At 42.2% G+C, this 20558-nt stretch overlaps 1 protein-coding gene across 3 annotated transcripts in view; it reads left to right on the forward strand.

Moving 5' to 3' along the window:
* The window catches only part of Adcy2 (adenylate cyclase 2), a 340906-nt gene that overhangs the window by 183845 nt on the left and 136503 nt on the right, over positions 1-20558 (forward strand). For all 3 annotated transcript variants that reach the window (XM_070042164.1, XM_070042162.1, XM_070042163.1), the window contains exon 4: positions 12583-12732. In XM_070042164.1, coding sequence (XP_069898265.1) covers positions 12583-12732 — 150 coding nt within the window. The remainder of the gene's footprint in view (positions 1-12582; positions 12733-20558) is intronic.

The raw sequence follows: 20558 nt of genomic DNA on the forward strand, positions 1-20558 counted from the left end.
CCTCTGAGCATCCCATTGCTGGCCCTCGACATGTATGTTAGTTTTTTCCCTTTCTGGAAGCAAACTTCTCTGTTCTATGGTTACAAAGGTCATTCCAAAGTGGAGGTTTCCACCCCTGGCCTACAGCCTTCATCTTGGTGCTTTCAACCTCTAGGCTCATTGGAGAAGAGTCAGACTCAAGTTCCTAGAGATATGATGAGCCCAGGGTTTGGCCTATAGCTCATACCTGAGTCTGTGCCAAGGTTAAAGATAGTTAGTCATCAAGGTAATGATGGTCCTTGTGTGCTGTCCAGATATATGGTCAAGCCTCACGATTTCTAGACCAAAGAGAGACCTAAAATAAAATGGAAAAAGTAATAGTAAAAAGCAAAAAAGAATTTAATCATTATAGCCGTACCAGGAAAGCAAGGACCAAACGTCATTAGCCCCATCTTCCAGGATGCTCACATGAGTTTCGCTTTTAAGTAGGAACAGAAACACAAGTTGAGCAGGCAAGGAAAGTGCCTAGCTTAGAAGTACTGGTGAGAATGTGGCCTGTTCAGTCATTGCCACAGGTCTGGTTCTGAGGAGTCCTGGAGAAGACAGACACTATAGCATGAGGGGAAAATTCCATTTCCAAACTGAAATGATAGCGCCTGCTTATGAGAACCATCTATTCATGGGGTGATGTGTTCTTAAGGCTCACATCTCCTGGAATCTTGAAAGTGGTTCCTATGATCTTACTCCCTTGAGTCTTGAGAGGGGATGAGTTAGGCCAGATAAATTTGGGGCTAATCACGTTGTATTCTCAGATTTTAGAGAAACCTTAAATGATTAACATGTCTACATGCAAAGCTGAGCGGGAATCTAACCTAAAATTCGAGGCAAAGGAGACAGATGAGATTCCAAGCTTTGGTCTTTACTCACTGGGCATCTTTTGGCTCTAGAGTAGAATTGCATTTTAGTAAAAGCGGCCTCTAAGCCATAGTGATAGTCTCACTCTTCTACTCTCTGGTCCTCTGGCTTTGGCTTGGGTTGGACATCTGGAAGGCAAAGTAAACGTGGCAAGGCAGGAAGAGTGTACAGTCAAGGACTACTCTGCCAGGACGCAAGTTGGCAGTGATGCTTCTCCTGCTCAGCTCCTCGTGGGCATCCAGATCACCTACGCTGACATCTCTCTCCACATTCTAGCTACACCTTCTTCCTTTATCTCTGTTGTGAGCTCCGGGCACTTCTGAACTCATTGATTTTTCTTATCCCTGCCAAAAGCTTTGCACACTGACACGTGGCTGGACTTGACCTCTTTTGTACATGCTATCCCCCAGGCTGAGTTCTTAACTGAAGCCAAGCAATGGGATATGTTGGAGTATTGTTCTTTTGTGTGTGTGTGTGTGTGCCAGTCCTGGGGCTTGAACTTGGGGCCTGGGCATTGTCTCTGAGATCTTTTTTTGCTCAAGGCTAGTGCTCAACCACTTAAAGAAACCACTCTACCATGTAAACGGTAGCATTCTACCACTAGGCTAGTGCTCTACCACTGGAGCCATAGCCCTACTTCCTGGACTGTTGTTTCTTGTCATGGAAGAAGGGGATTATGGGGAAAATATACCTGCTGCTAATTTAGCATCATTTCAGAGCATACCAAGAACAACACAGATAGCAAGTTCACTATATTTCAGTTGTACATTTTGTTTATGAATATATTTTGCTTTTGGTTTCAATTGATACATTTGCCTTGTTGAAACTGATGTTGTTTCCCAATGGTATACTAAAGCGCTCCAGGGTACTGCAGGGTGTTTTATATTTTTGAGCAGCCCTTGAAATCTGCCAGACACTGTTTGTCAAATTAGAAGTTTGAGTTCACTCCTGGTTTAGCCATTACATCATACTGCATTCCTTTGTTGATTTAATATCTTTGCAGAGATGGATTTTGAATGTTGCTATGAGCACAAACCATTGTGATGTGGAAATCAAGATAGAACCAGAAATGTAGGTGGTAGTTTTGTGTGGAAACCTCAAGCTTGGTGAAGTTATGCAATGCTTACCAGGCACATTGAGTCACTACAGTTATTTAAAACAAAATAAAAAATATTATGTATTATTTCAATATATGGCAGTGGATATTAGGTTTTTGCAACAACTACTAAGTTTTTAGCACATAATAATTAATTACTTTTGACCTTACTAAATAAGAAACATAGGCTCCATGATTTCCCTCATTTGTAATAATTACAATGTGCCTTTAATTCTACAAGTAAACATAATGGATAGTGAAAGACAAATAATTAGACATGATTAATTAAAGAGCACTATAAACATTCACACAGTGAGAGCAAAGGAGGCTATTCTTAGAAGAGGATCACAAGGGCTAAATAGCTATGTGCATACGATCCTATAAAATGATATTTATTGAAATGAACTCCAAGAAATGGAAACGAGTTGTTGTTTTTTAAATTATTGTACTGTTTGTGGCTCTGTTTGTCTTTTCTTCTTTCCCTTTTTCTTTGGTTTATTCCATTCTGTCATCATTTTTTATTTCTGTCCCTTTGTCTTGTATATGTTTATCTGATTTGGGGAGAGGGAGGGAAAGCACAGAAATGGTGGGACAAAGAGAGAACCAATTCATCAGTGAAGCCCACTAGACACTATGTTGGAAATAAACTATACAACTTCGGGGAGTGGAAGTTGGGAGGGGGATAATAAAGGAGTGGGTAAGGTGGCACAGTTCAAAAGGAAATGTACTCATTACCTGACGTATGTAACTGTAACTCCTCTGTACATCACCTTTACAATAATTTAAAAAAAATCTGTTCAACAGTGGCTCATACCTATAATCCTAGCCATTCAGGAGTCTGAGAATTGCTATTTGAAGCCAGCCTTGGCAGGAAAGTCCATGAGACATGGTTGTGGCTCACATGGTATTTTGTGCCAGCCTTGAACAGAAAAGGTAAGGGGCAGCACCCAGGTCCTGAGTTCCAGCCCCAAGACTGGCACAAAAAAATCTTCTTAGGCTTTGGCCTAAGACTTAGTAGTATAAAAAACTAATGAGACACTAAGCACACTGAAAACCGAGAAACCTCTAGATTTGTGGTTTTATTTTTTCAAGTAATGTTAAAATAATGTCTGAGGAATTGTGCTCAGTTTATCACTAGTGTACTGTCACCACAAACATCTGTGTGTTCTCGTGAAGACAAAGAGTAAATGAGGATTCTGAAAAGCAGAATGTTCAAGGCAATCATCAGCGCTCCTGACCTGGAGACCGTGGTGAAGCCTTCCTCTCAGATCAGGAGAACATTCCATCAGTTACCTCTGCTGGCTTGCTTTATTGACTTTTCATTGGTTTTCTTCGTTGCATTTATCCCAGTCATAATGATTTCCTGGAAGGAGGATACAGACTTAATTAATTATAAATAAATCTCAGAACATGTGTGTTGAATGAATTGATTTAATGAAGATCTCACCTTGGTCAATATTAAATTGTCATCAGTGGTATGTGACATTTGTGCAAAAGTGCTACCAGCCTCCAATCTCCAAGGCATCCCCGGTTTAACCATTAAGTGAATTCTCTGGTGATGCATAAATGGTCTTTAATTCTTGCTAGTATGTTGATGTTGATTATACTGTGAATTGTGACTGTATTTACAGATAGGGCTTATGAAGAGAGGATTCAAATGAAATAAGATTATTAGGGTGGATCCAATACAGTCTGACTGCTGTATCTACCCCATATGAAGAGCAGATTAGTATGCACAGAAAAGCAGCCAGAATGAATTCTCACAGAGTAAAGACAAAGTAAAGTAATGTGGCTTAGATGCTCCCTCCACACTCATGTTGAAATTTAATTGCATTATAACTGGATTAAGAGTCGAACATTTAACCTGGTGTCGCATGCCCATAATCTCAGCTACTCCGGAGACTGGGATCTGTCATTGATTCAGATTAGAGCTATTATCTAAACTAGTGAAATGTCTGAACTACAGTGTGTTATTTTTTTTCCTTTTTTTAAACATTTAATTCTGCCCAAATCACCGTAACTAGACAAACTGGACATTGTTCCTTAGCAGAATTGACTTAACACTAGTAGAATTTGGATTGTAGTTAGCATATAATTACATGTTCATAATTTTTTAAATGCATTGGAAGACAACACATAATATGTTTTGCTGTTGGGCATCTGTCATCTCCGCTAAGGGAGCGGGTTTGGGAAGACCCAGAGACCAACATTTCAAAAGCCCCATGGGAAATCCAGGAACCTTTGGCCCTTTTGGTTTCTTTTTTTATTGTTGTTATTACTATTATGTTATTTTATTGTGAAGATGCTGTACAGAGGGGTTACATTAAATGAGTAAGGTAATGAGTACATTTCTTGTCGAGCATTGTTACCCCCTCCTTTATTTTTCTCCTACTCTCCCTTCCCTCCTCTACCTCCCCTACACCTTCCCCTACTGAATTTGTAAAGTTCATTTCCACATAGTGTCCTGTGAATATCGTTGTTGCAATGGGTCATCCTGTGTCCTTGGTTCAGTGTTCTGTTATTCCCCTTCCCCTTCCCAAATTAGATAAATGTATATACAAGATGCAAAGTACTAAATTCTAATACAGTGACAAGAGGGATATACCATGGCGGAAGAACATACAAAAGAAATAAAAAAAATCACATAGTACATTAAAAATAACAACAAAGAAAACCTCTTTTTTAAATAAGTTTTTTATTGTGAAAGTACTGTACAGAGGGGTTACAGTTACATGACCGAGGTAATAAGTACATTTCAGAAAAACCTCTTGTTAAGCAGTTGAGGTGGAGTATCAAGGTAGGTAGTTAGCATTCATTCCACTATTGGGACTCAAAAAGACCAGGGAGACAATGGTTTTTAGTGAATATCAAAAGGGATGCAAGTGAAACTGGATCATTGATCTGTTGGCCGACTTACGATGAGATGTGATCGCTGTACTGTCACCTGCCTGCAGGCTTACGGTGATGGTTGTCCTGGCCTGGGAAGAGACCACTTCTCACAAAAGCCCCATGTCAGGTTATGTGGTTAGTGGTTCTCTCTGTTTTGTGACTTGCCAAAAAGCCTGATGAATTCTCTCACAGAGAATGACAAAGTTCTTTAAGGAAAGATATTTCACAATAGAACTTGATTATCTGTTCCTCATTTTCATCACTGTAACTTCCTCATACCAGCCATTTGTTTGTTCTCCCCTCTTCCTGGAGTGAGGAGGTGTTAAACTTGACGCTAACATAGATAGTTGTGTTTCCTTAAAGTCAAAGGGAGAAAGAATGGACAGAGAGTAATCAGAGCAGCAGTAGATTCTTCTGTGGGAGGTAGAAGGAGCCAGAAGCGAGGGAGTGAGTCTGGTGTAGTTTTCTTCCCACAGAGCTCTGAATATTGGGAACTTTGTGTTTTTTCTCCTTCCTTATATGCCAGACTATTAATCAAGGAAACCTGTTCCCATCAGTTCAAGTTCACAATCACTGAGCTGAAAAGTACAAGTTTGGGTTTCCGTGTGGGTAAGTCATCACTCTGCTATTGGAGGAGGATGTTTTCCCCATGACTTCATTTGTGGCAGAGCCTTTCTAATAAGATCACGAGGATCTTCTGAGCACGGTGTTTGCCCACACAGTTCCCACCCCAGTACTAAGGTTTGAAACTCAGGGTCTTCAGCTCTCCTGGCTTGCTTGCTTGGCTGGTACTCTACCACTTCAGCCATGCTTCCAATCTAGCTTTTTGCTGGCTATTCTGGAGATGGAGTCTTGTGGATTTTTCAATCCACTGTCCTGTGGATTTCAGCCTGCTGAATTGGTGGGATTGCACGCATCAGCCACTGGTGGCAGGAGCGCTGCTGAGAGTTGCAGGAGCCCCCACAAGCCACACATCTCTGTGTTTTCTAGTTATTGCACTAGACTTGCACTCCGTCTCTGAAGTTCAGGATTTTTTATCCTAAATACAGATGGAAAAGTACATGGTTGATACCATTCAGAGAGAAACAACAAAAGATATGGTTTATAAATGAAAACACTCTCAACCAAAAGGATTCTCTTTTACAATGGCGGTTTCCTTAGAAAATCCAATTGCATATGACTCCTGACCTCCACTGCTAGCCTTTCAACCCATACCCATCACTGAGGTCTTTCAGTGTCCTGTATCCCTATTTTTCTGACACTACCAGTCCTCACTTGAAGGTATTTAAATCAAAGGGAGGCTAACATGTGACATCAAATCAATGATGTGATGGATCAGAGCACAGTGTTCCCAACCTTCATTAAAGGGCATGAGAGTAGAGATTTCTGTAGGCCCTTGCACATAGCTAATATTATTCCTAGCAGGCCACACCATGTGAGGAAATTGGATTGAAATTTCCTGTAGGCATAGTTGGGAGATATTTTAAGAACTTCCACCTGATCATTTTCCTCCAAAGAAGAGCCTCATTTCCTCTTAAGTCTAACCCGATGCTCTAGGGACACAGGATGCCTGCTGGGCGCTCACTTGCAGCTCCACTCATAGGGTGCTATCTTCCCACTGTTCCCCCCTGTGGCTTTGTGTATTTATAGTCCTTGTTTTAAGTTGATGAGCTGGTTCAAATTTCTGCATATTCTTTCTTCTCTGACAATGCACCATTAGTTCATAGAACAACAACAACAAATTATGATACTTTGCTCACAACCAGAAGCCTCACCTCACCCTCAGCCTGCACACACGTTTCCTGATACCTTCGGTGACCCTTTTCATTTGCGACCCCTAACATAAAGTGAAGAATTAGAACATCCACCTCTTTGGAATGCATAGTATCTCAGAGTGGTCAGTTTCTCAAATACTTGAAAATAATCAGGCAGCGCCGTAAATATCCTCTTCTTCGTTGGCATCTTCTCTGATAGGTCGCCCTTCGAGCCACGTTACCCACTTGGGTGCAGCTTGGCGTTCTCAAAACTTTGAGCACGCACAGATACACGGCTGAAACAGTGACAAGGACTCATCGTGTGTGGTCTCCAGAACGCGGCCACTTAAAATAATCCTACATGATGGAAGCTCTTTATAGCAGAAGATAAAAATGCCTTGTGAAGAAAAGCATGTGAGTGTCTTACAAAGCCACATCAGAAGTTCCACAGAGATACGTTCCCTGCCCCCTGGAAGAGGGTGGTGTTGCTTTGGAAGGATCTGACGTGAGACAGATGATGTGGGGCAGGGTGGGACACTGTAGAATTAACCTCCAGAACCCGGCCTGGCCAGAGCCAGCCCTCCAGCCCATTAATTTTCTTGGACTTTTGGTTCCTTGACACCAAGCTTAAATAAGAAAACCTGTCTAAACTCTGGATTTTTGCTATTATTAAAAGATAGGCCGGTGCTGTGACTCTAGTGGTAGAGCGCTGGCCTTGAGCTAAAGAGCTGACGGACAGCACCCAGGCCCAGAGTTCAGGCCCCACGACCAGCAAAAACATTAAAAAAATAAGAAATAAATAAAAGATGGAGGTCTACTTGGAAAAACAATGGCAACCAGCAGGAAAGATGCAAAACCCCCAGGGCCTGGGGCCTCACCTTCCCCACAGGGGGCTGTTAACAGGCCTCTGCTGTGAACCTCTGAGAAGCATCAGGTACTTGTGAACAAACTCCCCACCTCTGTGACAAGCAGAGATCCGGAGCTGGGCTGCACACAGCCACACTTCCATGGCGACGTGTTAGCAAACTCAGTCAGCACAGATTCCGAATCATGCACCATGCACAGTTTCAAGCCCCGGATTTAATCTTCAGGGTAAAACTTGACTGGTGTTATTACCTTAAGCAATTTGTTTTCTTCCCAGCTCTCTCCTGGGAGGGCAAGTGCCCGCCTCTGCTTTCTGAGTGAGAAGAACTAAATGAACAAGAGAAAAGAAGACATCAAGACAGGATGATGTTATGAAACAGATTCAATGTTATGAAAATAGGATCTTTTGTCATATTCTCAACAATCTTCTGGAAAATAGAATGTTTTGATTATTATAAAATCTTAACCTAATCACTGCCTGCATATGACAGGTTTTATATAAAGCCGTATGGATGCGCTGATGTGAATGAAAAATAGATGTTTTAGGACATCAGTCGTCTTGGAATATGCAAGTTGTTATTAAAATACCAAGGCCAGGTCTATTAACCCTAGAGCACAGTACTGCAAGATGAATGGTGGTATCAAGGAAAAAAAATGTGTATTTGTTTTCATCAGAAAAGAAGTCCCATTTATTACTTGCCATTAAAGCTCTTGGTGGTTAATTTCTTGAGCATTTTCCTTTAACTATGCATATGAGAATCAGGAAGTGTGTTCTTTTTACTTATCTGATCCAGGGAGGGTTGACGTTCCATGTTGTTCAAAGCTATGTATCATCCAGAATAAAGGACCCCAGGAAGTTTTTTCTTCAAGTTCCAGGACAAGTCTAGTTCTTGAGGTTGTCTGCCCGTGTTGGGTGGCTGCCGCCCATCCAGGCATGCTGGGAGAGGCTGCAAGGAGGGATGTTCCATGGGTTAAAGGGAGCCCCCACCCCCCGACCCTGGCCAAGGAACCAGCGGACAGACACAGGCAGTGGGATCCTAGGAAGAAAACACAGAAAGGTCAGCTCTTGTCATTCTGGTTAGAAAAGACTCCACTCCCTGCTAGGGCCATGGTCTGGGTAGAGGGGAGGACTCCACCGCCTCTGCTGCGTAGATTTCACTCTTAATTTGGATATTGACATTTTTGCTTTGAAAGCACACTGTGTATGGAAAAAGAGAAAAAAACTTTCATAATCGTGAAGTTGAGTTATTATTTTGGCTGTAGCTTATGAAGAAGGAGTTAGTATTTTCTAATTCTAGACTGTGTGGTTTGCTTCAGCTTTTCTCCTTCCCTGCATTCTTTGGTGCCTGGGGTTCTTTTAAAGCAAGTCCAGCAATGACAAGGTTTGAGGACTTTCCCACAAGCCAGACATCCTTTTGCAAAGACCAGGGACAGCAAGGCTAAATGAATGGAGCGCCGCAGGATGAGGTGCCTGCCTCAGCCTGCTTGGCCAGAGTCGGATCTCCTCAATGGGGAGGTCAGGAGTGTCACTAATACATCCCATCACCTCAGAAAAGGCATTCACAGAGCTGATGCGTTCACGCATGGTACTGAGAAGCAAGACAGCCCCCAGCAGCTGAGGACGACAGGCCACTAATTCTGAAGCTGTCATCTCTGATCTATGACAGACACACATGCATGTTAAGCCTGTGTGCAGCCCACACAGAGCACATGCATGATATGCACAGATCACATGTAGCTCTCAGACATACACAGCACACATGTAGTTTACATACCAATTACCTAGGGATGCCTACGTGCATGCTAATATGTGTGTCATTCATAGATCACCTGCATTTGTGCATACTAACTACATGGATATGTCACATACAAATAATACAAAGACAGAGAACAATAGTAAATGTTACTATTTGAATCCCCTCAATCATGAACAGTGGCTGTATTCCTAGCTACTTGAGAGGCTGAGAAGTAGAAGATCATTCTTTATGGCCAGCTAGAAAATAAAAGTTCATGAGCTCCCTTCTCAACCCATTGCTGGGTGACAAGCGGTGTGTGCCTGTTATGCCAGGTAGGTGAAGGGCTGAGATTGGTTGGTGATGGTTCCAAGCCAGCATGGCAGACAAGTCTGTAAGATTCTATTGCCTTATAGGGAAGCTGAGTACACATGGTGGCCTGAGCCTCTGATCTCCAATGATGATGGGAAGTCTCAAGTAGGAAAATCCTGCCTCGGTCATGATCTTATCCTTAAAAGAATTAGCAGTGTAGCTGGGCACCAGTGGCTCACGCCTGTAATCCTAGCTATTCAAGAGGCTGAGATCTTAGGTTCGCCATTCAAAGCCAGCCAATTATTATCTCCAATAATCTGGAAATCTCCAGAAAACCAGAAGTGGTACTGTGGCTCAAGTGGTAGAGTGCTTACCTTGGGCTGAAGAGCTGAGAGACGGTGCCCAGGCCCAGAGTTCTATCCCCATGAACCAGGGATAGAGATATAGTTCAAAAGAACACCAAATAAGAGGAACAAGACCCTAAGTTCAAACATTAGACTAGCTGAAAAGAAGAAAAAATTATAATACAAAAAAACCTCTTGTCTCCATTTCTTGGAGTATATTTCGATAAGCATTATTTTATATGGTTATATGCACACAGCTATTGAGCCATTGTGATCCTCTCCTAGGAATATCCTCCTTTGGGGGCTGGGAAGGTGGCTCAGTGGTAGAGCTCTTGCCTTGCATTCCTGAGGCCCTGGGTTCAATTCCTTAGCACCACATAAGCAAAAAAAAAAAAAAAAGCCGGAAGTGATGCTGTGGCTCAAGTGGTAGAACGCTAGCCTTGAGCTGAAGAGCTGAGGGACAGCCCCCAGGCCCAGAGTTCAGGCCCCACGACCGGACCCCCCAAAAAAAATATCCTCCATTGTTCTCAGTGTGCAAATGCTTATAGTGCTGTTTAATTAATCATGCCTAAATGTAATTATTTGTCTTTTGGATTAAGTTGTAGACTTATAGACATATTCTAGTTAGTACAAATGAGCCTGTGTTTCTTTGGGTCTGGCTCACTTCCCTTAATATATTTTTTCCAAGTCTCTCCATTTCCTTACAAATGGGACATTGTCATTCTTTCTTATGGAAACATAGCTATTTCCTTTTTCTTTCTTTTTTTCTCCTTTGCTTTCTTTATTCCCTGGTGTCACTGTTTTTTATTTCTGTACCCTTTGTCTGGTGTATACGTTTATCTGATTTGTGGAAGGAAAGGGGAATAACAGAAAGGGTGGGACAAAGGGTGAACCAGTTCTACAGTGATACTTACTAGACACCATGGTGGAAATGAACTTTACAACTTAGGGGGGAGTGGGCTCAGGGAGAGGGTAACACTGTTCAAGAAGAAATGTACTCATTACCTTACTTGTGTAATTGTGACCCCTCTGTACATCACCTTTAGTGATAAAACTTAAAAAAAAAGAAAACAGAAGAAAAAAGTGTAGTCACCTAAACTAGTGGAGGGGTGGTAAAACACTGGTACAGAGGAGAGGAGAACATTTTGTAGAAAGCTGTGAGAATGTAGGATTGTAGAGCTTCTCCACCCAAATATCCTTGGAAAGGTGAATTAGGCAGGGTGGGGCTGGGGGCTCATTCATCTGCACCATGGCTTCCTCGCTTCTCTGAATTGATCTAGAAAGAAACTCACTCTTCTCATTTGTAACTCAATCCTGCCTTTCCCTCCACCCTCAAATATATTTCTAAGAGCTTGAAAGGGATCACAATCAACATCACATGAAGAGATAACCCAAGACACTGTGATGATGGAGAGAAAAATTTCCTCCTCATTCCCATCACAACTGTCTGGAGAAGACAGACAAGGGATAAATGGTCTTGCTAGCATTCCTCTGAGATCAGCTGACTCGTCCCCATAGCCAGATGAAGGTCTTTCCTAACAGATAAGCTGAGAACATATCATATGAGGAGGATCACCCTTGAAATATGTGTGACTTTGGACTCCATATATAATATATAGTATAGTCTAGAAAAATGCTTAAATATGGACGTGAAGCATTGTATGTGAGGTGGATAATATAACATAATTTAAATGAACCCAATATTAACCTGATAAAAGTAGTATCGCATCATATCTACATAGCTGATTGATGAGTGTGATAGACTCGACATCATCTGAACATTCAGAGTCCTATTTCTACATCTTTTCTGGATTCTTAAGATAGTTTTGATTCACTATTAAGTTAAAAACAGAAAAACCCCAAACCATGATTGAAATGAGCTCTGGCATTTTAGAACATGAGGAGACCAGGGTCTTGACAGAATCAAGTTTGGCACCGGTGTTGAGAACGCAGGGCGTGAGCTGGGTAGACAGGGCCCAGTGGATGCAGTGTTCTTCCTAGGGTTGTGATTTCATATTCTCCTTGTACTTTTTGTTTGCTTTCCATATGATGGTGAACATGACTTGATTTTGTCTTCAAGAGAATAGTTAAGTCATATGTCCTGAAAGGAAATTGAAAGGCTACCTTACTCCCTGATAAACAAAGGGCTCAGTGAATGCCATTTTGGTGAGAAATCAGCATGAATGTATCAAGTCTTAGCAGTCGTGTTGTGGTAACAACCATGTCATTACAGTGGTAGATGGCAGATCGGCCAGGGGAGCTCTGCTCCACGTAGGTCATTCTGGGACTACTGGAACATGGTATAGCATAGACTTTTCCCCACGCACAACAGAGTGGTATTAAACATACCATCCCCCTACGCTGGGTAGGAGGTGGCACACAGCTATTCTGTCCACATTGTATTAGCCAATACAAATACAAATACAAATACAATACAATACAAATACAAAGAAAATACTGCCCAGACGAGGGAGGGAACTACTGTGGTGTGCCAAAGGACCCAAATTGCCATGAAGAGGATCAAATCCCAAATGAAAATTGATGCTCTCCATTATGTCATTAAGAGTGTCAGCTGGGAAACAGAAGTATCATTAACCTCCTGCTATTGTTTTTGAATTCTTAAGCTAACAGGCACGTTCCTTTTGTCTTCACCTGAGTTCACCACACTGAGCAGCTCCTTTTGTCTGTCTCTTTAGATCCTGGCCAATGTGATCATTTTCATCTGTGGGAACCTGGCCGGAGCCTACCACAAGCACCTCATGGAGTTTGCTCTGCAGCAGACATATCAGGACACGTGCAATTGCATCAAGTCCCGGATCAAGCTGGAATTTGAAAAACGGCAGCAGGTAAAGTACGGTGGTGGTTTGTTTTTTCATTCTCTGTCCACCTTGTTTTAGGTATTACTGAAATAGTGGTAATCTCAAGACTGAATATGGAGTTCACTCACTCATGAGCTCCCAAAAGAAAGAAGCGATGCTTCCTGTCCAGGCAAAGCCCTGAGCTCTGTCCCTTGGGAGTTGTGACAAAAAATAACCTAAGGGACATGTTCTCCATGTGGCCTTCAGCCCCAGAGACTTAGGATCACGCACCTGCAGACAGCCGCAACACCTGCTGCTCTCCCCAGGCACCTGGCGGAAACCACGTGACCATCACTGAGCCTCCTTGGGGCACCAGGACCTGCTTGGTATTTGTGGCAAGAGTCTTCCCTGTAGAAACCCGAGTGAGCCTCTCCCACTGCACCCACCCAGCAGTGTGTGTTGCCCACCCCTCGTGTACACAGGTCAACGATGAGAAGCTGTGGCTGGGATCGTCAGTTGATGTGGTCGGGAGATATTTGAGGATGGTGCATAGAAAGGTGCATTGGGAAAATACAATGATGGTGATGAAGAAGGTATTACACTGGACAAGTAGGAGGTGTGTAGAGGAAAATGTGGTCGTCAAGAGCGGCGGAAGGCAGCAGAAGGGATGTGCTAGGGAAGGCTTGCGGCTGATGCACTTTGCTGCAGTAAGGGTCATGAGATGTGCTGTGTGCCATGAGTTCATGGATTCATTTGTCACTGAGAACCTGCTGTGTGAAGGTGACAATTTGTACAGCAGTCTGTGACCTCTGCTCCTCTTCTCTATGAGCCGTTGTCACAGGACCTTTTCTGTCAGCAGTACTTGGCAAATAGCAGATGCTTAATGATTCTGTTAAGTTGCATTGAATTAAGCTATTCCATAAAATTTCATCAGAATGAGTTTTGGTGATGAGAGTGAAAAATAACCTTTGCGTGTTGGCAGTGGACTTTTATGTGTGGACTGATGACTAGTAGTCAAGTTGTCTTTTGGAAAGCAGGGATAGTCCTTTGTTCAGGTTAGCAAATGTTTGCTGAGGCAACATTTGTGTATAACATGGTTCTAGGCATTGCAGTATGCCAATGGGCATTGTTTTCTCACCGGTATTGGAAAACATCGTGGATTCTTTTTAAAAATTGCATGGTAACATATGTACATAAGTATTTATATACATATATATTATATATATTACTGGATATAATATTAAGAGCTGTAGACAGCTATTAACGTAGAAGCGTCATCTAGTTTTTCTTCAGGCACTATATCTGGGTTCTAGAAAATTCCCCTGCCTCAGAAAGTAGTACATGTTTGCTATTGGTGTCACTGTACTCTTAGAGTTGATATGTTTTAGAAAAGGTATTTTCTTTCTCAAAACAATGGAGCTTGTATCAGGTTAGTCCTTTCCCATCACCTCTGGATTTTTCTTTTCAGAATAGGATCAGGGCTGCATGAAACTAGAATTACAAGCAAACAGATTATATACTTTAATGTTTGCAGTAAGAGCTTTGACAAAAGCTCTTAGTTAAGGCTACTGACTGAACAACCCATCCTCTTTCTCTGAAGAGGCTTGGTACAGGGAAAGCAGGTAGCAACTGAGGGTCCACGTGGTCAGCTCATGGGAATGCCCACAAACATATGCACTTACCGTTTGCTAGTTTTCTTTGATGTGGGGTGGTTTGTGCGGTGTCTGTGTGTATGCATGTGTGTGTACATGTGTTTGTGTATGTGCCAGTCTTAGGGCTTGAACTCAGTGCCTGGGTGCTGTCTCTGAGCTTTTTTGCTCAAATCTGATGCGCTAGTATTTGAGCCACAGCTTCACTTCAGGCTTTGTGATGGCTAGTTAGAGATAAAAATATCACATATTTTTTCCCCTAGGCTGGTTTTGAACCGTGATCCTCAGACCTCAGCTCCTGAGTTGCTAGGACGAGAGGCCTGAGCCACGGATGCCTGACATATTTACTACTCCTTACAAAAATAGAAAAGATAGCTATTTTTCAAACAAAGGAAGACACAAGGAAAACCTGGAAGAAAAAAAACTCAAGTCTGAGATGTTTAACAGAATAGAATTGACACCTCAGCAGTCCGCATCCACAGAGGTTTCAGAAAGTATCTCCTAGAATGAAAATAAATGTGCTTTTTCAGAACAGCATGCAACCAAGTAGAAACATGAAATTATCTCAGCTAAAAACCATTAAGATGCAATTTGGCAGATTTTAGGAAACAAGAATCGGCAAGGGCAGTCTACGCAGTCTTCACAGAGACTTCCTGTGTCGACATCCTAGCCAGGCTATAGTCATCGAGGGCTGGATCCCATGGCTGCTTTTGCTTGGTCCAGGTCAAGTCCTCCTCCTCTGTCCAACCAACCTTTACTGCTTCATCCACAGTCACTCTAGCAAACGGTGGAGTCCTGTGCGGTCCTTCATGCGGGAGACTATGTGCTGAGTAGCCAGAAAATCATGTCAGTCTTTGTGTGCCTATGTTGTCCAACTCAGTGTTACATGATGGAGATTGCCTCAGACAAGCTGATACTCCCAAGAGGGTGAGAAGCCACCATCTTGAATAGTTCTCGGCCTTCTTCCCCAGCTCTGTTTTCCCTTTCTCTTGGTCCTTGGAGAAAAATCAAGGAGCAGAGGAGCTCCAGAAACCGCCCCCCTTCAGCACCGAAGGGAGATATAAACAGTGGATATCTTTAGAAGGGTCTGTGATTCCTAAATCCTTCCAGAATTGCTCAACTCTCTAGTTTTTTTTTTCTTTCTTTCTTTCTTTCTTTCTTTCTTTCTTTCTTTCTTTCTTTCTTTCTTTCTTTCTTTCTTTCTTTCTTTCTCTCTCTCTCTTTCTTTCTTTCCTTTCTTTCTTTCTTTCTTTCTTTCTCTCTCTCTTTCTTTCTTTCCTTTCTTTCTTTCTTTCCTTTCTTTCTCTCTCTCTCTTTCGTTCTTTCCTTTCTTTCTTTCCTTCCTTCCTTTCTTTCTTTCTTTCTTTCTTTCTTTCTTTCTTTCTTTCTTTCTTTCTTTCTTTCTTTCTTCAAATTTTGTAGTACTTTTCCTAGGTGCAAATGAGAAAAATTTCTAGGCATTGCAATTAATGTTTGAATAGAGTGGCTATTTGTATACAAGGTGTGGGGGGTGGGGAGGAGAAAAGGAAACATAAAAATGGTCCTTATGGCTTTTCTCAGGGTGGCATTCTCCCCCTAAAAGTGCTCTCCTGTGGGAACAGTGACAATGGGATTGTTTTTATTAGGTAGGGAAAGGAATGTGTACATTAGAACCAAGGCCATGATGGCAAGCTGGAGGGGTTTCTTGTGCTCAGTTTTTAGTTTATGGTTGATGTGTGTGTGTGTTTGTTTGTTTTATGTTTCACATCTGCAGGAAACCTGCAGCTTTTTCCTGAGCTGCTCACAGCATTACAGATGGCTCTTTATTGGACCTAAGAAAAGAGCATCTCTCTGGAGTAGGCAGTAGGCTCTCAGGAATTGGATGAGAGCTGGATTCAGAGCAAAACAAGAACCTTGTCTCCTAACTGCTGTGGCAAGTTGAAATTAATGTTGGCTCTGTAGGAGTAAAAGCTGGTTTGCCTTTTTTTAGGGAGAGTGCAAATCTTCTTTCATCTGAATGGTGTCTCCATTTTAAAGAAGTTTAAAGGGTGTTCACATGGTTTCCCTTAACAGGAAACTACCTGAAGATTGAAGATGGAACGCATTCCAGTAGAAGGCACGCTGCGCTTCAGTGGGAGTTCACTGAACCAAACTTCCTTTTGGTCTTTGAGTGAAAAATGGTTTTCCTCTCACTGAAACAAGCATGTGATCCCAGTGTGACCACGGCTGAAAAGCATAAAGTGTACTCAACTCTTTCCCATTGTACTAGCAGATCGTAGCATTGCATCACTCATTTGCATTGCTACCTTAAGTATTTGTGGAATCATTCTATGTATGTACTATAAGTATTCAGTTATTTTCCATGAAGGAAAAGAGATAAGTCGCTAATATTTCTTTCAGTTTTCATAAAATGGCAGGCAAGCTGTTTAGTACTTTTAGGAATACTGTCGCATCAGATTCCTATTGCTACTATGAAAAACGACATCAAACTTGATGGCTTAAAACAAAATAGAGCTGGGTGCTGGTGGCTCACACCTGTAATCCTAGCTACTCGGGAGACTGAGATCTGAGGATTATGATTCAAAGCCAGCTCAGGCAGGACAGTCCGTGAGACCTTTATCTCCAATAAACCTCCAGAAAACCAGAAGTGATAGAGTGGTAGAGTGCTAGCTTTGAGCTGAAGAGCTGAGGGACAGCGCCCAGGCCCAGAGTTCAAGCCCCATGACCAACAAAAAAAAATTTATAATCATGGAAGTGGCGCTGTAGCTCAAGTGGTAGAGCTCTCGCCTTGAGCTGGTAGAGCTGAGGGACAGTGCCCAGGCCCACAGTTCAAGCCCCACGACCGACAAAAAAAAAAAAAAAAAAAAATTTATAATCACATTGCTATTAAGGGTTAGAAGTCCAACTGTGCTACAAAAGCTGCTTTTGCAGGCTTGAAGAGCAGAATTCTTCTTGCCTCTTCAGACTTCTAGAGGAAGTTACATACTCCCTCCACACTCAAATCCTGCAGGAATAGTCTTCTACTCAGTCTCTCTCGTCTCTTCTAAATCTGGTGATTCAGGTTCTTTCTTCTTCGACTCCAGCCCTCATACCTCCTTTGAGAGTCTCTTTAATTACATCAGGATCACCAGAATAATCCAGAATAATCTCCTGGAATTAATTACATTGAGAAAAAACCCCATTTGTCCTGTAAGCAAACATAGTCACATGTTGCAGGGATTACGTGTCACCAAGCTGTCTTCTAAGCCACTCTATATCTTAGGTCTCTTTTCCTGTTTTAACAAGAGGAACTAACTGTCCAATGTGTGCAAGGTCACATGACTACTAAGCGTGATTGCCAGGTTTTATCTTATCCAACTTGGGAATTAGTGTTGTGCTTTATGTTTTAATGTAGTGCCTTTGGAAAAATATTGCAAGCCATGTCTTGTTTCTGGTATGTTATCTTACATAATTTTCTTCATGCCTTTCTTCTGTTCCAAATCAGTGATTTAAAGGAAGGGATGGTGGAAGGATTGGTTGATTTTTTTTTTCAGAAAGAATTTCAAGTTTCTGCATTACTAAAAAATCAGAGGTATCCTGCATTCTGTCTGCTAGCAAACATTCTCGCAGTTGGCACTAGGAAAGATTTTGGCTGGAGAGAAACACTGAAGAAGTGATGTAGAATAGGCACATGGCAACATAGAAACAGTGAGGGCCACAAAATGCTGCATGATGGTAAAGAAAATGAAAAGGAAATTAGGAAAAAATCAGTCTTGATGAGGGTTAACCGTGTGTTAGAAGTATAGTGATGCTATATCACAAAAGTAAATTCTAAAACCAATTCATCCACGTGTAAAATAAATAGAGAGCCTACCTTCTGAAGTTCACGATCGTTGAGCAGCCAGTAGCAGCCACAAGTGAAGAAGCCTGGGACAGCACATGGGACAACTCTTTATTGGAGAGGACAGAGTCTCCAGGCTGTCTTTCTGGTACCTGGACTTGAGGACTGATGAGGACTGACAGGTTCTAAGTGGGGACTGAATTACACTTGGCCTCCTCCAAATGGCGTTTTCATTTCTTTCTGTCTAATGGTCTTGTTTTAGATATCTGTCTTCGGGGCCAGATTGGTTAAGAAATGAGGGCTTATTTTGCTGAGGAAATAATATGCAATACAGCCACAAATATCTGATCATTGGCTGTGGAAAGGGGTCGTTTTCAGCAGACATGCCACCCAGGCCTGCCCTGAAGAAAATGGCCATTCTTTGGGCAAGCTTGGTTGTGTGAACCCTGTCACCCGGAAATAAGATCCAGTGATTGCATTTAAATAAAAACTTTAAAAATAATACTCATCTTTGAAGGTATCTAGAGGATGTCTTCACCCCAACATCTCTCAATGGCGCTGCCTGAACATGGGTCATTACGGGGCAGACTCATCTCCACACACTGTGAAGCCCAGACTCCACACTCCCATCATGCCCTGAGAGGTGACCTGGGCATCCATGGCCAGGGACAGCGGCCTTCCAAGCAGGCCTCCCTAGCTCCCATTCCTGCTGTCTCTACTAGACTGTGAACTCTCTGGTGGCAAAGGCCATTATTCCATTAGTTTTCTTTATATCCTTAGTATAATATTATGGATAGCCCTAAAAATGAATCTTGCAGCCCTGAGCTTCTCCTGGCTTATGGCAACCCTTGAACTTGTGAGATTCCTTACACCTTCTTGGGAAACAATTCCTACGTCTCTCCTCTCTTCAGACTTACATGCAGGCCCCAGGCCACTGCTGAACAGCTGCACCTCGGGATGCTCTGAATGAACCTAGCTGCGTTGACCTACGTTTTCACAGCATGAGGCTCACTTGCTTCACTGCTCAAAAAAATGGTGCTTGTGAAGACTGCAGACACTAAGCAGCACAGAATGACTGTTCTCCGCTCTCCCAGATCCCTGTACCAGCATGATTTTGGCTGACCCATTTCAACAAATTTTAGTGCCTGTCACCTCATTGTCGTTGGAAGCATCTGTCTCTTTCCAAGAGGTAGCATCGACACAGAGTTCTTGAGTATGTAATGAAAGATGTAATTTTTATGTCAAGATTTGAAAATACGTTCTTGAACGTATCCCAGCCTATTCATCTCAATATGCTGAAGGAGGTGCGTTGAAGCAAGCTCACCTTTATCAAAACACTTGGCTCGTGGATTCCATCAGCCTGTCAGTGTGCGTGGAAGGGAATCGTTGAACCAGTGTTTGATTTTGACATTGATGAGAACAGTGCTTACCATCATTTTTACTTCAGACTTTGTTGAATTTTACTACCGCAGGGAGGCGGGGAGGGTTAGGAAAATATTTAAGAAGGGATATTACAAAAAGGTGTATTTGTACACAGAGGAAATTGTGAGTAACTCTTTCTAACCATAAAAAGAGGTGGTTCGTGGCAGATGCACAGCCCAGGCTCCAGCACCATGACACCTTCTTACTAAAAGCCTCCTGAGGAGCGATGAGTGGCATTTTGAGTACTTCGTTGAAAAACACAGGAAAAAAGTTTCATTAAAGAGCAATGTGCCTCCTCAGTGATGTAAGTGAACATACAATATGACAAATTCCATACGACAGTGAATTGACAGATCTCTCAGAGTTACTGGTGAATAATACAAAAAAGAAGCTTGGCTTTAAACAAAGTTTGCACTTTTTTTATGTCTTTGTGAAAAATGTTCCTTTCTTTTCCCATGTAAGCTGGAATTTATGGCCCTTCTCTTCTGTGTTTGGGGCACCATGAAGTTATTTGATTAGGAAATGAACAGTGTAAAAATGAAGTGTCACACAAGCCAAACTGAGAGTTTTACTATGCAGAAAAAGAGAAGTCTATGTGTTTTATGACATTTTATGGATGTTTTTGCAAAAGGGTAGTTTGATCATTTCAAGTTCTGGTATCTTTCTTCACCCATGAGCTAGTGATGTGCTACATTGGCACAAGAAGTAGGGAGCTTTTATTTTGCTAGGTGCAATTTAGGTATTTATGACATGATTTGTGGGCAGTTATCAATGCAGATGGCTGCAGGCAGGGATGAGAAGCAGACAGTGAACACGTGACCATCATGCCCTGCACCGAATGATTCTGTGGGCCTTATATGGACAGAGATCTTCCCACCACTGGAAGAAATAACAGTCCTCCCATGGACATGGTGTTTTTTGAAAAGTTACTTTTCTTTCTTCAATTTATGTTTAAAATTATCTTCAAGGAGTTGTCCAAAAAGGTTTTCATTAACATGCCACTT

The sequence above is a fragment of the Dipodomys merriami genome, unplaced genomic scaffold (genome assembly GCF_024711535.1).
Source record: "Dipodomys merriami isolate MVZ:Mamm:240054 unplaced genomic scaffold, mDipMer1.0.p SCAF_32, whole genome shotgun sequence".
In the NCBI taxonomy this organism is placed as follows: Eukaryota; Metazoa; Chordata; class Mammalia; order Rodentia; family Heteromyidae; genus Dipodomys; species Dipodomys merriami.